The sequence below is a fragment of the Malaclemys terrapin genome, chromosome 3 (genome assembly GCF_027887155.1).
Source record: "Malaclemys terrapin pileata isolate rMalTer1 chromosome 3, rMalTer1.hap1, whole genome shotgun sequence".
In the NCBI taxonomy this organism is placed as follows: Eukaryota; Metazoa; Chordata; order Testudines; family Emydidae; genus Malaclemys; species Malaclemys terrapin.
Genome location: NC_071507.1, coordinates 190,470,295 through 190,486,376, shown reverse-complemented (window position 1 = coordinate 190,486,376; position 16,082 = coordinate 190,470,295). Strand labels below are relative to the sequence as shown.

At 39.9% G+C, this 16,082-nt stretch overlaps 1 protein-coding gene across 1 annotated transcript in view; it reads left to right on the top strand.

The window, feature by feature from the left end:
• Positions 1–6,758: 6,758 nt before the first annotated feature.
• The window catches only part of LOC128834291 (WD repeat and coiled-coil-containing protein-like), a 32,990-nt gene continuing 23,666 nt past the window's right edge, over positions 6,759–16,082 (top strand). The window contains exon 1 of the mRNA XM_054022900.1: positions 6,759–8,681. Coding sequence (XP_053878875.1) covers positions 6,759–8,681 — 1,923 coding nt within the window. The remainder of the gene's footprint in view (positions 8,682–16,082) is intronic.

Genomic DNA, 16,082 nt, shown 5'->3' with positions numbered 1-16,082 from the left:
AATGCTGGAGGCAAAGTGTGATTTGGGGGTGCTGACAGCTCGTGACCCCCCCACGTAATAACCTTGTGACCCCCAGTTTGAGAACCCCTGCATTAGATCATTCAATCCCCTCTCCTTGCCGAGACAGGATTCTTCCCTAAAGTATGTTTCCTGGTAATCTTCTGCCCAGTCCAATTTTAACAGTTCCAAGCAACAGGCTCCCATCCTTTTCCTTAAGAGCCTATTCCACACCTGAATACAGTTCACGCTCAGGAAATGTTTCTTTCTGAGTGTGATGTGGAGAAGTTTGATTGTCCAGGGGAAGTATGGAGTACTCGGAGGATGATTTGATTGGGGTTTCCATAGAGGGAGGGCTGGGGAATGGTATATGGTGAGGGAGAAAGTGAAGGAGGATCAGATAGTTGAGAGGGAGGTTGGATAGGGAGGGATAATAGGGCATTCCCTGGTTGGGAGGGTGTTAGTAAAGGGGGAATCATGCTCTGGAAAGGGATATTAGTGGGCTGGTGCTGATGAGGATTTCTGTACATATCAGGAAACATATTTGTAACATGGCATGTGCATAACAACCAAGTAGCTGTGTGATATTATTTAGGTAACTTACTTCACCTGCCCCTCCTCCTACTTCCTGATGTATTGTGTCATGAGGTACAGCACTTTGGCAAGCTGCAGAGAGCCTAAGCCCATGGTTTTCTGCTGGGTGTCGGGGAGAAGTACCCTCTCCATGGCTTGGTCCCCTTCTCCCCAATCCTGCAGACAGGGCCGGCTCCAGGGTTTTGGCCGCCTCAAGCAGCCAAAAAAAAAAAAAAAAAAAAGCCGCTATCGCGATCTGCGGCAGCAATTCGGCGGGAGGTCCTTCGCTCCCAGGCGGAGTGAGGGACTGTCCGCCGAATTGCCGCCGAATACCTGGATGTGCCGCCCCTCTCCTGAGCGGCCGCCCCAAGCACCTGCTTGCCAAGCTGGTGCCTGGAGCCAGCCCTGCCTGCAGAGACCCTTCTTCAGGTACTGCATGAAGTTCTAGCTCTGCAGGCTGGTTACAGGAAGTGTTGGGGGACTCACAGGTCCTTACACACTTGCTGGACTGTCCTACTATAACTTGTGCAGTATTTCCTTCCATACACAGAACCACACCCAAAGGGAGTGCCAAGTGCACCAAAGGTCAAGAGAGCCCCTGACAGCATGGCTCCTGCCAGAGCTTTGTGTACCAAAGAGGAGCAGTGTGGTGGAAAATGCCTCCATGTGGATGTTCTTTGCCTCTGGTGGTTTCCCTGAGATCCCCTGGGCTCTCACGGAATTACAGGTTGGGAGATGGGGCCAACGCCTACTCCTAGCAACTTCCAGGAAGACGCACCCGCCATCTCCTCCTACCTGAGAGAAGAATTAGAAGGAAACTGAGTTTCAACTTGAAGTATCTACTCCTTGACTCTGGTATAATCTGCAGAGGGAAACCCGAGGTCCTACATTTATATAAACATTTTTTAAAGGAAAGTAAGCTACCTTGCCAAAAGAAAAGAAACACTTGTATTTAAAAAATGACACTAGGTCTCACTCTAATTTGCTATCCACACACAAAATCTTCCTGGCAGCAGAGTGGGTGAAGTCTAGTTCAGAGAGCAGTAATGGCAGAGAGAAATATCCCCCTCAGGAGGATATGATTTACATATTGTCACCAGTAGATCTCCTCTGACAGGTTACTTATTATGTATCTTTATTAATTGTGCACATTTTCTCACACTGTTTCAGTTAGCTTGTGACAGCTAAACTATTTTTAAAAACAGATGCCTTTGGAATGGCATAGAAATGCGAGCATTAAAGAAAGTTACTCAAGATTCTTGACTTCATTACATTAAATGATACCTCAACTAAAATAACTAAAAATGGAGTGGGTTGCTTTCAAGAGTAGTATTTTTGGAAGTTAAAAATATCACATTGTATTAGACAATTTATACCTTTGGATTAATATTGGAGAATCTGTTACTGTTAAGATTTTATTCAATATGGGGCTGGTTCCTGCTTCTGTTGAAGTCAACGGAAGTTCTACCTTTGATTTAATTAATTTGGAGCAGGATTTGGCCAAGAAAGATTTATTGCTTTATTCTCTGTTTTACCATGAGTAAAGAAAAAAAATGAAGTCTGATCCTATGAGATGCTGAGAACTTCCCATGTGGCTCTGAGGCCCAGATCCCTAAAGGCATCTAAATCTCATGGGGAGGCATCCTTTGTAACCTTTGAGGATCTGGACCTGAGTGCCTTCAATTCACATTGAATGGATAACGTGCTCTGTATTTCACAAGGTGTTGTTTATAATAAGAACAGTTATGTAAGAGAGAAAACTGCCAGCTTGGTGGAATATAAAATGTTCTAAACAAGGGGCTATGTTCTCATCTCAGTTACACCAATGTGAATCAGAAGTTACAATGCTACTAATGAGATCCGAATCTGGCTCACTATCTATGCAGGCGCTTGACAGCCATCCTCACTTTTTGTATCACACTACGGTGGTCTTAAGTGAGTGACAGATTGTTAACATTGCTGCTGTAAGAGAGGAGATTTTAAAGGAAATCTATGGTGCTGCCATGACAATTCCCAATGACAGGTCTATGTTTTGTGTGTGTGTGTCGTAGAGATCAGTACACACCAAATTTGCATGAAAAAAATATTAAATACTTGTTCTTGTTATAGAAATATAAGCAGTCTGAATGAGGGGAAATTGTCTATTTACTTCTACTTTTTATTCTCCTGGCTGAAGAAGCAAAATATGATGAGTCGTAGTACATTGTATCAGACTTTCATTCATATACTGCCTGCATGTAGAACTTGAGAATGCACTTATTTTAAATTCTGTAGCCTTTTCAATTATTTTTTTCCTTTATCATTTTCAGTAGTCTTCTATTATATACATACAGCTGTTCAGGCACCCCCTAATGTCTAATTTAATCCCTGAAAACGCATGCAAACAGTAAGCCGTCAAAGATGCTGCAGAGTACATACATTGGCATGGACACCTTTTGCCCACATTACTCCCTCCCACAGAAAAGCCTGTGGGAAGGGTCTGAGAAGAAGGAAGCCTGAATTAGGATCCCTTTGCAAAGATCCTCATACATTATGTCTTTGGTGGTGAGGTTCCCCCATTCCCTACAGGATAGGTCTCAGGGGCTGCCCAAAACCTGGCGGACTCCCAGGAATCTGTGTAGAATTCAAGGGATTCACAGGAGGGCAAGTCCTGTGCCTTCCCATGAGTACTGGCCCTCCACACACACCACCCTTCCATTGGAGTTGTACCTGTCATCTCTCATTCACTATAGAGAGGTTGACTCCTATCTCCGAATAGCCTAAGATGCCAGACTCCATCGCTCTCCTGTTAAATTTTCAAACCTTCATACACTCACCCATGCTGCTCCTCACTCTTGGGAAGAGTTCCCCATAAACATCTCAAAACTAGCTCATTATTCTCCTTCAAGACCCTTCCTAAAACTCTTCTTTGCCATGACATCTACAAAAAACTCGACAATGGTTAGGCTACTCCCGGTATGCTGAGATCACTGCCTGTCATGCTGACCAACACTGGCTCATTGTTTCCTTATGCTCCCCCGTCAATCTGTTTGTACCCATCCATTGTGTCTTGTCTCATACTTAGATTTATAAACTCTTTGGAGCAGGGACCATCTTTTTTATTCTGTGGTCGTACAGCTCCTAGCACAAAGGCTCCTGGTAATGACTAGGACGCTAGATGCTATGGTAATAAACAAACAACTAACTACTACTATTACTACTACCCTCAGGGTTCTCCTTGATAGCAGCTGGCTCAAAAACCTTTGAAAAGACCTAAACAGAAAAGATAATGTAGTCTTGGACTGAATTTTCCTGAAATGAATTAATAGATCAAATTTGTTAACCTCATAGCTACTAAATGCCTTTTCTAATTTACTTCAAAATTCTATCCTTCGATGTGATCTAATATGTGAAATATCTGGTGCGCTTGTTAGTTAAGGTGAAGTTAGGTGGTGCTAGGGTTTGAAAAAAAAATTGGACTTAACAATGGAAGAACTAGAAACACTCTATAGTGAAATCACCGTTGATTGTGTTATGAAGTCTCATTACCACCCTAGTGAAATTTTCTGAGTTTGTCATTATAATAGTTGAACACATTGGTAAATTAATCAGAGAGAGAAATAAACACAGTAAGTCTGTTGTCCCTATAGCTGTAACAAGCCATCTGGAAGAGTCTTCATGGCCAGCTGCAGACGTTTTGCACAGCACCATCCCCTGTGGGGATGTCTGTCAGCAGCCAGTCCCACAAATTTGTCCTTGTAGCATGTATCCCCTTGGAGGTATGGGTGGGTGGGAAGGTTTGGCACAGGCATGGTTGAGAAGGCAATGGCAGTGTGACTCCTGAAAGACATATGCCCTTGGAGATGAGGAAGTCCCAAGAGTAGCAGAGAGAGCCTGATCTTCCACACGAATGGCCCAAGAATCACTGGATTTTCCCATGGATCTCAGCACACCCACATGATTGGAAGGCTGTATGTTCCTTACTTGCTTTGTCTGTTTGAAACCCTACATGGCTTATGGGACGATGAGCTGCATACTCAAAAAGATTTGACTATTAGAGTTTCTTGTACAACATTGTCCCTCCTGCAGGTTTTTCCCACTAGAGAGACTGTTATAGCCTTTAATCTGAAAATGAACAGTTCAGCCATGTTGAAGCAGAGGAAGTTTATATAATTGCTTGTACGCCAGACCCCCATTTTAAGCTACTACCATCCAGCTGCAATATAGTCTGCTGTGATAACAAAGGTGCCATTCAGAGTTTAGTTGAGACAATCATTTTGAAGAATACCAATACTGGGGTTAGTGAAATAAATCCAGAAGGTAGGGAAACAGTTAACAAGCCATTGACTTAAAAACACACAAAAAAATCTGTATGGACTCTGCAAGTCTGTGGAGTTGCTGGGAAATTTTAATGTAATCTCAATCCTTATTTACTGCAATCACTGTGGATAAACAGCTACTGTTATATTTGGCAGAACCTCTGAATAGCTCACTCAATCATCCCTGGAGAATGATGGAAACACAGCACAATCAGGCTTCCTAATCTCAGGCACTGCAGTGTTTTACCCTGAGCCTTGGGTATATTATGGAAGTTCCCTGGTCAGCCACAGTTGAAACTGAATTGGTGATGAACATGGTTTAACTGTAGGTGTAGACAAAAACAAAGCTTGATCAGCAAGGATTCAGAAACCGGAGATAAAGTGTGCTCTTCCAACTTGTGTATTTCAGCTGAAAGTTTTTTTTAATTTTCATTGAGGGCATCTATGCCGTGCATCACTTCAGACTTCTCCTCAATAATGCTGACAGGGTTTTGATTTTAAATGCAATCTGCACATAATAAACTAGAAGAAGCCAATAGTAGTGTAATGTATAGGAATAGGGTAGTGTTCCTTGAAATATAAAATATAAAACATGGTGAGCGCCACCAAAGGGCTCACCAGCTTATAGTCTGTGAGCCCTTTGGTGGTGCTCACCATGTTTTATATTTTTAGAAGTTTCCAGAAACCAGACAGAGCTGCAGGTTGTATATAGCTAGGCCTTTCATGATCTATTAAGTGTTTGTACACACAGTTATTTGGAACCCAACTGGGCTTTCTTCATATCACTATTGTTGTGTAAAGAGCAAAAGACACAACAAGTGCATTAGTAAGAACAATAGCAACAAGGAGATCTCAGCCAAAAGACACCCAGTGGAACACGTTGCAAAAGAGAAAAAGACCCAGATTATAAAGTCAGAAGGCACCACTGGGTCATTTAGTCTGAACTCCTGTTTAACACATGCCATAGGACATCACTGAATTAATTCCTGTTCGAACTAGAGAATATCTTTTAGAAAAATATCCAACTTGATTTAAAAATTGCCCGGGATGGAGAATCCACAACCTGCCCTTTTCGGCTTGTACTGTAGGCTCACAAGAGGTGGGCACAGATATGCAGAAATGAACACGCGGGAGACCAAAAGGGAAGTGACATAAATGAGAAGCCGGGGAATCTGATCCAGAGAAACAAACACTAATTAGATCAGGTGCCCTGGCTTCTAGTTTATGTTGCTTATCTTTTTGTCGCCCTCTCTCACACATTTCATATAACCCGTGAGTATGATTGCTCTCTCCTATTTCCCCTTCTACACCCCCTTAGGAATCTTTGAAATGTGCTGCATATCAGAGATTGGAATCTGGCCCTTACTCTTAATGGATATGTTTAAATCTTACTTTTTCCTTCAAAGCCTGTCCGTAAAGAAGTGTCAGATCATTATTTCATGCTGTAGCTTAATGCCAAGGCTTAACAGCATAGGATCTCTCTCCTCCATTCATTGAAGAAGCCCTTCGTTCACTGAAGGTCAAGGTATTAGAGTGTTATTTTTAAATATACTCCCAGCATTTAAGAGTTAAAAATAGGCTACTGAGATAAACGTCACTGAAGCATACAGTAATTAGCTAAACCTTGTTAGACATCACATGAAGAGTATAACTCCTCCCAGGGAAAAGCATAGTAAAAGCATCTTTCACCTGGATTTATCCTTAGAAGAGCACAGTGTGAAGGAGTCTGCATTTCAGGCTCCTTGCTTATTAGAAAAAAAATCGGCTCGATTCACCTACCGGGAAACAACTCAACAGCCGAGGGACTCATTTTCCTTATCAAGATGCTCAACTGAATCCTGTGGATTTTTTACCTTGGAACAATCACCTCTAGGGAGGAAGTTTAAAAGGATGGAGTTGGGAAAGGCAAAACTTCTAAGAACTGGCCTTAATGCCTTGTATCAGGCCATACATCCTGTGCATGGAATTGCCTGGACAGATGGGAAGCAAGTGGCACTGACTGCTTTACATTTTCATCATGGAGAACTCAAGTTTGGTGACTCGAGTGTAATTGGTCAGTTTGAACATGTTCATGGACTTTACTGGGGCTCATGTTGTGCTGCAGACACACCAGCTCTGCTTGCTGTTCAGCATAAAAAACATGTCACTGTTTGGCAGGTGAGCTATAACATTTTGGAAAAGAAAAAGCTCCTGGTTTCTCAGACTTGTGAAATGGGTGAGCCATTCCCAATGCTTCCCCAGGGCTGTGTGTGGCATCCCAAGAAGGATATTTTGGCTGTGCTTACTAAACGGGACGCCTCAGTTTTACACGCTGTTCGTTCTGATAATTCCAGGGTTAAGGCGGATATCAAAAGCAGTGGTCTCATCCACTGCGCTTGCTGGACTAAAGATGGTAATCGCTTAGTGGTTGCTATAGGCAGTGCCCTTCATTCTTACATATGGGATGATGCTCAGAAAGCTTTAAATGCTTGCTTCTTTTGCCCAATATTTGATGTGGGTGGTTATATCTGTGCTATAGAAGCTACTTTAGATTTCCAAATTGCTGTAGCCACAGAGCTTCCGTTAGATAAGATCTGCGGCTTAAATGCAGGCATTACTTTTGATGTGCCATCTGGTACTGAAACAGGTTCTTTAACTTCACAGTCTACTCTGGCACTTGGGGATGAGGAATACTCCATGGACCTAAGAAGAAAATCAATAGATTCAGAAAAATCAGTGGCTGTTGATTCAGTAGCTTCTTCTTCATCAGGTCCTGTGGATTTGACCCATATCCTTGCAAACCGTCGGAGATCTGATCCCAGTCCTCTCATTCCTCTGAGACGCAAGGACTATGTCCCAGGAAACAATCAAGACTCTTCATACCTGATCTTGGTGACTTTTGAGAGAAAGGTAACGACCACCCGAAAAGTCAGCATCCCAGGCATTCTGGTCCCTGATATAATAGCTTTTGACCCTAGAGCTCAGATTGTGGCAGTAGCTTCCAATACTTGTAACATTGTTTTGGTTTATTCGGTAACCTCTTCCTGCATGCCCAATATTCAACAAATCCAATTGGAGAAAAGTGAAAGACCGAAGGGTTTGTGCTTCTTGACAGATAAACTCTTGTTGATTTTGATTGGAAAGCAGAAATTCACTGACCCTGCTCTCATTCCATCTTCAAGTTCAGAAAGGTACATTATTCGTTTAATGATCAAAGAATTAATATTTGAAGAAGATTTTTCAGTGCCGTCGGATGCCACCCAGAATCTGCTTTCTAATTTTGAATCCTCCATAAATACTCTTGGAAAACGGAAGTTCTTTGAAAATCTTGCCATGGAAGATCAACCCTTGAGCAGGGAGCTGTTAATACCAGGTAGCACTATAATTCAATCCTCTAGTGGCAGGAGAAGGCTTATAGAAGAAGTGAAGAGTCCCAGTTATGAACGAAGCTCATCATCAAGTGTGAGTGACCTTGATGAAAAAAGGGTCTCCGGTGACCCATCCATTGCTTTGGAAACGTTGGATGCTGAGCCAATTAATCGGTCAGTGGCCCTCTTTGGACTTGGTACACCAACCAGGTTTTCCAACAGACCAGCTTCTCCTAAAGTGCAGCTGGATGTGTTTCAAGAAATTTCTGTTTCTCCTAAAAATAACAACTTGCCAAGTGAAAAAGGAGCAAGTCACATATCCAAGAATCTAGAAAGACTCTGTGGCAGCTTCACTGAGTTACAGCTGCACCTTTCTGAACTAACAGACTCCACTAAAAATGGAAAGAGGTTATCTCTAGCATATCCATCTTTTCAGGAGCCACCTTTTGTCCACATCACTTATCAGGTAATTTTTTTTATTAATTTAACATTCTTATCAGGTAGCTCTTTTAAAATTCTCTTTTTGAACATTTTATTTTAAAGGAAGGGGATGTATTTTAATTTTCACAGTCCAATTAGCAGATTTCATCAGAGCTTGACACTCAACTTGATTCAGAGTTGTGAAATAACTTGCCATTGAAACAATCACTTGCATTTCTGCAACCAGTTGGCTGAATTTTATAGGAGATTCTGCATAAGAAATCAGGGTCTTTTCTTCCTTCATTGCTCAGATGTAACTACCACTGAGGCTAATTGGAGTTGCATGCAAATATCAAAAAGGAGCACAGAACATTAACTATCACTGTACAAAAGGGTTTTGAATTAGTTCAGTGTAGAGATGGGCCCACAAACACTCCCACTGGATGTGACAGCTACTCCCACCAACAAGCCTATGAAGTTCAGATCTGGGTTCAGATCCAAAGTTCAAGCCTATGAAGTTCAGATCTGGGTTCAGATCCAAAGTTTGCAGCTAGCCAGTATCTCTGATGGGCTGAAACAAAACTTTAGATCTAGACTTTTGCAAAGTTCAGATGGGAAAGCGCTGAACTTTGCAACTTGGCCCATCTCTAGTTTAGTTTTTCACTGACAATATTTACACATCAGGACAGTTTACTTTTTTTTTTAAATATTACCATTTTAACTTGATTTCTTTAAAAAATGTGTATGTACTTAACTGCTAATTATTTTATTAACTAATAAGTAATATACCAAATAATCAAGTCCTTATCTAGCCCTTATTCAGACAAAACTTCCATTGATTTCAGTGAGAGTTTTAACTGAGTAAGGACTTCAATATTTGGCCCATTATTAATTAATTATTATTATTATTGAGACACCCTTCAGATTAGTATAATAGGAAACTAGATACATTTATTTGTATACCTTGTAGCTTTTGAAAATACTTTAGGATCCTTTGGTGTGGAAGGCATTACGGAAATATAAGATATTAATTTTTATTATGTAGTGGTATTAAAATTATATATCTCTGGGTCAAATTTGATTCTCAGATGTGTGCCAGTGGTTTCCTGTTACACTAATGACAGCCACGTGCCCATCCAAGGAGAGAATCTTCCTCTACACATCCTGTAAGGAAGTGATTACTTGATTCAAACATCATTCATAGCATTTTAGAAATTATTTTCTTGCCATTTTGGAGTATGAATGTGTTGGCACTCTGGGTGAAAGCGAAGTGTTTGATCTCGTTTAGTCAATAATTTCACTTGAATATATTGCATAAACTCCAATATAAAAAGAAAAAATACTAATTTAAATATTTTAGTGTTATATTCACCAAAAAGTAAGCTCCTGTACCTTATAGTGAACTGAAGCTCTTTTGCCTTCTGAACATTTACTATCTCATTGTCTTGCAAGAAGCACCTTCTTTTGGGTTAGAATTAGTGGGGCCAATTCTTTTCCAAATAGAAGTTTAGGCTATGGGATCTAGCACCGGCATAAGATTTGAATTACGACGTAAGTGCTTGATTGCACATAACTATTTTTGCACAAGTAGTAAGAAATATGATTGCTTTTCTTTTAAATCAAAGTGAATTTGGTGCTGGTAAAACGATGCCAGCCTGACCCCATTGGAGAATGAATTTCTTTGTTTACGAAAAGAACAGGTTGGTTTCTTAGCTCATCCAAAGACAGCACCACATTAAACTAATTCAGAAAAAGAGCCACTTAATGAATGTTTGCAGTGTTGTAGCCATGTTAGTCCCAGGACATGAGAGAGACAAAGGTTGGTGAGGTAATATCTTTTATCAGAAGTTGGGCCAACAAAATATATTACCCTCACCCACCTTGTCTCTCCAGCTTAATGAATAGGTTTCTTCCACATTTAGGTGTTCTTTGAAGGTTTCTCATCTAAGTACTGACCTAGTCTAACCCTTTTTAGCTTCTGAGATGTAGCAATACAACATGAGGTCAAAGATAATGAAAAAGAGATTGATGGCAAAGAGACATCCAGACAGACAGAGATATATTTTGCCTCAGAGACCGCCAATAATTTTCTCAGAAAATAAATGTTTTGATTAGTTTGGATTCAGACATCTGAGTCTTGTTCCTGCTTCACGAGCTGATTAGCACTCTCTGAGCTCAGAGACCAGCTGAGCCACGGAGTTACAGCCAGACTCTGTATTCATCCAGCAAAAGGCTCAGGAAATGGCCTTGCTGCCTTCTGTATAAATACCTTTCTGTGGTAAACATTCTAAATATAGGTAACACTGCAGTACTGTAATACTGTAGTACAGCATTTATTTGTAAGCTTGTCATTGCAAGGTCTGTGTCTTTGTATGGGTTTGTACAGCACTCACCACAATGTGGGCCCAATCCTGACTGAGGCAGGCATCGGGGCAGTACTGTATTATAAAATACATACAATAATAACTACAACACAGTATAACAATAGGGCTACTTAAAAACATAAAAGTAAGGTTTAAATCATTATAAGTAAAAAACAGCAGTAATTAATGACCAATTATGAACTTTATTATGTGACAATGTTAATATACACCAAACTATTAAGAAAACTATGGTCTAAGATAAATCTGAATCTAAAATTATTTAACAATTTCCATTTCTCTCCATAGTAAGTTCCAAAAACGGTATTTGTTTTACACTACCTGTAAGGAGGAGTCTATGTTCTTTACAGATTTGCCATGACAATACTAACTGTAACTTCTGAGACACTTATGTCTATTCAGTAGTCCCCAGGCTTATATCCTATGTAAATTACGGACACTGGCGAGAGCCATGATCACCAGGGATCCTAGAAATCCGCTTGCCTTGGAAAAATGTGGAATTTGCACTTTTACAGAGAATCTTTAGTTTTTACGTTTTGTGGGGGGAAAAACCCATATACAGTGAAACCCCAATTATCTAATCTAATTGGGACCAGGGCCAGAACTGATCATCAAAAATTTGGATAATTAGGAGAATGGATGGGGCATGAACTGTCAGCCCCAGGCAGTGGGACTTCAGCTGTCAACTTAAAAATTGTAACTATATCAATAATGTGTTCAACTGATACCTACGTATATTGTGGCTAGAGAAACTAAAGTTCAGCGTTTCATTTCAATTGCAGACAAATGCAGATTTTTATGTTTTTTTATTAGAGAATTTTGGGGGGTCTTATCACTGAAAAGTGGGATCCCTGATGACCACTCAAACTTTGGAGCTGTCACAATTGTAGCTTGTGTAATAGCCTTCAGCTATAGAGGTGATGCCATCATTCACTTTGAACAGCATATATTTAAGCTTGGAACTATTAGATTTTTATCAGCAAATGCTGGTAAACATCAATTTTACTGTACACTGTACACAGACAAAAAATATTTCCATTGATAATAATCAAAATGTACGGACAGACAAAGTAAGAAAAATGCAGCTTGTGAATTTATTAGAGTTTTATTTAAGGATATTTACCTTGTATATTTTGACACGATATTGACAATTTGATGGTCAGACAACAATTATTTAATTACAGTAGATGTTGAGATTTGAAAAGTTAAAGCTTTATAGCTGTTAAAACACAATTGTCTTGTCTGACCCCTCCCCATAATTTCCTGCAACTATGAAAATGTAAATTGATAAAAATATTTTAAAACCTTTAAAACAAGCAGCAATATTATCTGTCAAAAGTACAAAAAAAATTAAAATCTAATTCTTCCAGGCCTTCATATATGATTGCAGCTGCATCATGTAGAGATGAATGGTTTTGTGAATATTGTGGGAGGGCAGGCAGAGAGACTTAGTAACAGGTTTTTATTAAATAAGTAAAAAAAGAGTAAGTAAAATAATGTGGTATAGATTTGTTTCGGAGAGTGCTTTTTGCAACAAGATATTTTATCACTCAGTTTCTCTGTAGAAAAAAAGAACAAGTAATTAGCCCCATTTAGAAACAAATTACAGTAGGAAATTGGACCATCAGGATTCCAGGTGACTGCCATTTAGGCAAACCTCACTAACAGGGATAAGATTCATCTGCTGTAACTTGAAGAATACTGTTACGCTCACATTTTGTTCACAAGCAGTATTGTCTCAGAAATTGATATCACTGACAGGGTATATCACAAAATTAAAGAGAAAACCAAATGTATTTTGGATTATTAGCTATCATGATTTCCCACTTAACACTCACTGATAGTGTATAGAATTCAATTTATACTTCTTTAAGCACCCTTCAGACCTGTACCGTACATGTACACTGACCTGATCAATTATAAAATAAAGAGAAAAGCAAGGTTGTACAGTAAGTTATGAGACGAGTATAGGGAACAACAACAAAACCTGGGACACGATTATACACAATAGTGGGAAGGCAAGGGCAGAGGATAGACAGGAGACCAAGGTTAGAGGAGTAAAGTGAATGAGCTAAGGAATAGGTATACAGTATTAGGCGAGGGAGATTGGCGGTAGTAAATTAATCTCTTTATTGGTAATAAAGTCTCAAGGCTTTTGTACATGGCACCCAAATTTCCATCTCCATCAACTCTAAAGGCATGATCCTGCAAGATGTTCAGGTTGGAAGGGGTACATGAGGTGCTGAGTACCATCAACTCCTAATGCAGTCAGTGCATATATCTCACTAGAAGAATTCAGCACCTTGACATATAGGATACCAAGCTGTCTATATTACTGTCTTGACTTTTAGATCCAAGCTATACAATAATAACTCTATTAATGAATACATCAAAGACTATTAATGAATACATACAATAATCAAGACTCTCTTTTGGGTAAGATGGCCCTCTTTTGCCCCCAAGTTTCTGATTCAGCTATCACTTTCCTTAACTCAGGCCTTAACTTTGCTTCCAAAGCAAGAAATCTCAGCGTCATCTTTAACCTCCCATGTTACTTTACTTTCCACATTTCCCTTGTCTGTATTTCTGCTTACCACCAGTTTCAGAACATAATCAGAATTTGTCCTTACCATGTCCTCTCTGCTATTGCTTACATCCTTATCCAAGCATTAATCACCTCCTATCTTGACTGCTGCAGTTCCATTTTTTATGGTCTTCCTAAATCTCTGCTCTCTAAACTTCAGGCTGCCTGACTAGTCTGTCACTCCAGGAAGCAAGAGTCAGATCACCTTTATCTTCCATCATTTTCATGGCTTCCTTTCTATTCTTCAATCCAATTCAAAACTACCCTCCTGATTATCGAAATGGTTCATGGATTTACTACAGCTGAAAGAAATAGAGGAAGGTACTAGGCTGTAGGTAGATCGGGGAGAATTAAGCACATTTTTTGCCTTTAAAAAAAAAAGGATGTTTTCTGCATTACATAGCGTATTTCCATAGAAACAGATTCTGCCACTCTTAGTGACACTAAGGAGCATGTACACATGAGATGCCCCATGGATTTTAATGGGATCATTGGTGGAATAAGGCACTATTCAAGGTGAGTATCACAATCTGGTCCATAGGTAGTAAGCTGGGCTACCCACAACTGTGAGTGGACAGTGTACTCTGATTTGTACCACCATCTCATCAGTAGCTGGACTTAAATTCATAGAGATGATCTTTGTACAAAGGTGAATGAATGTGGGTGGTACAGGAGGATGTACAAGATTAAAATTAAGCAAAAGGGTTAAGAAGAGGAAAGGATAGAGTTGAAGATATTGGCAGACTGATGGGTGGGGATAAAATATGTTGTTTACTTATAGTACAAACAGATTGTATAAGACATGTAATCCAAGGGCTTTTAAAAACCTATTTGCTCTTTGCTTTAGTAAACAATTCCACCCATAAATATACTAGCTCACATGTTACAAATAGATAGCATGGATTTGACCACTGTAGCCTCCCAGCCATGTGTTGGAAAACAGTTGCTAGTGCATTTCAAGCCCTTAACTGGAAATGACCTTAGAATTTTCATATATTTAGCACACCACTTTTCCTCAATTTTCTTACAAGATTTCTTGAGGTTTGATTGTATTCATACTTCAATATCTGGTTAAGATCTCTCACTTCATTTTCAGTTTTGAATAATGTTATCTTTTGAATAACCTGCACTTTTCGAAACAAGAAAGAATTTGAGATAATAGTTTTTCCTCGAGACCTCCTAAGGTTTGGTGAAAGAAACTCATGAATGGAAGAGACAAATATGACTCAGAAAATAAAGATTCTTAGTGTGATAGGAACATGCCCTGTCACTGAATGGGGGAAGACAGTAGCAAAGAATGATCATTAATCATAGAATCATAGAATTGTAGGACTGGAAGGGATCTTGAGAGGTCATCTAGTCCAGTCCCCTGCACTCATGGCAGGAATACATATTATCTAGACCAGTGGTTCTCAAACAAACTGGCCCGGCCCACCAGGGGCTTTCCCTGAACAAGAGGCGGCCCTAGTTTGAGAACCATTGATCTAGACCATGCCTGACAGGTGTTTGTCTAACCTGCTCTTAAAAATCTCCAATGATCGAGATTCCACAACCTCCCTGGGCAATTTATTCAAGTGCTTAACCATCCTGACAGGAATTTTTTCCTAATGTCCAACCTAAACCACCCTTGCTGCAATTTAAGCCTATTGCTTCTTGTCCTATCCTCAGAGGTTAAGGAGAACAATTTTTCTCCCTCCTCCTTACAACAACATTGTAGTATTTGAAAACTGTTATCAAGTCCCCTCACAGTCTTCTTTTCTCCAGATTAAACAAATTCAATTTTTTTAATCTTCCCTCATAGGTCATGTTTTCTAGACCTTGAATCATTTTTGTTGCTCTTCTCTGGACTTTCTCTAATTTGTCCACATCTTTCCTTAAATGTGGCACCCAGAACTGAACACAATATTCCAGTTGAGGCCTAATCAGTGTAGAGCAGAGCGGAAGAATTACTTCTCATGTCTTGCTTAGAACACTCCTGCTAATACATCCCAGAATGATGTTTGCATGTTTTGCAAGTGTTACACTGTTGACTCATATTCAGCTTGTGATCACCTATGACCCCCGGATCCCTTTCTGCAGTACTCCTTCCTAGGCAGTCATTTCCTATGTTGTATGTGTGCAACTGATAGTTCCTTCCTAAATTTAGGACTTTGCATTTGTCCTTATTGAATTTCATCCTATTTACTTCAGACCATTTCTCCAGTTTGTCAAGATCATTTTCAATTTTAATCCTATCCTCCAAAGCACTTGCAACCCCTCCCAGCTTGGTATAGTCCATAATATTTATAAGTGTATTCTGTATGCCATTATCTAAATCATTTATGAAGATAATGAACAGAACAAGACCCAGAATTGATCCCTGTGGCACCCCACTCAATATGTCCTTCCAGCCTGACTGTGAACCACTAATAACTACTGTCTGAGGATGGGTTTCCAACCAGTTATGCACCCATCTTATAGTAGTTCCATCTAGGTTGTATTT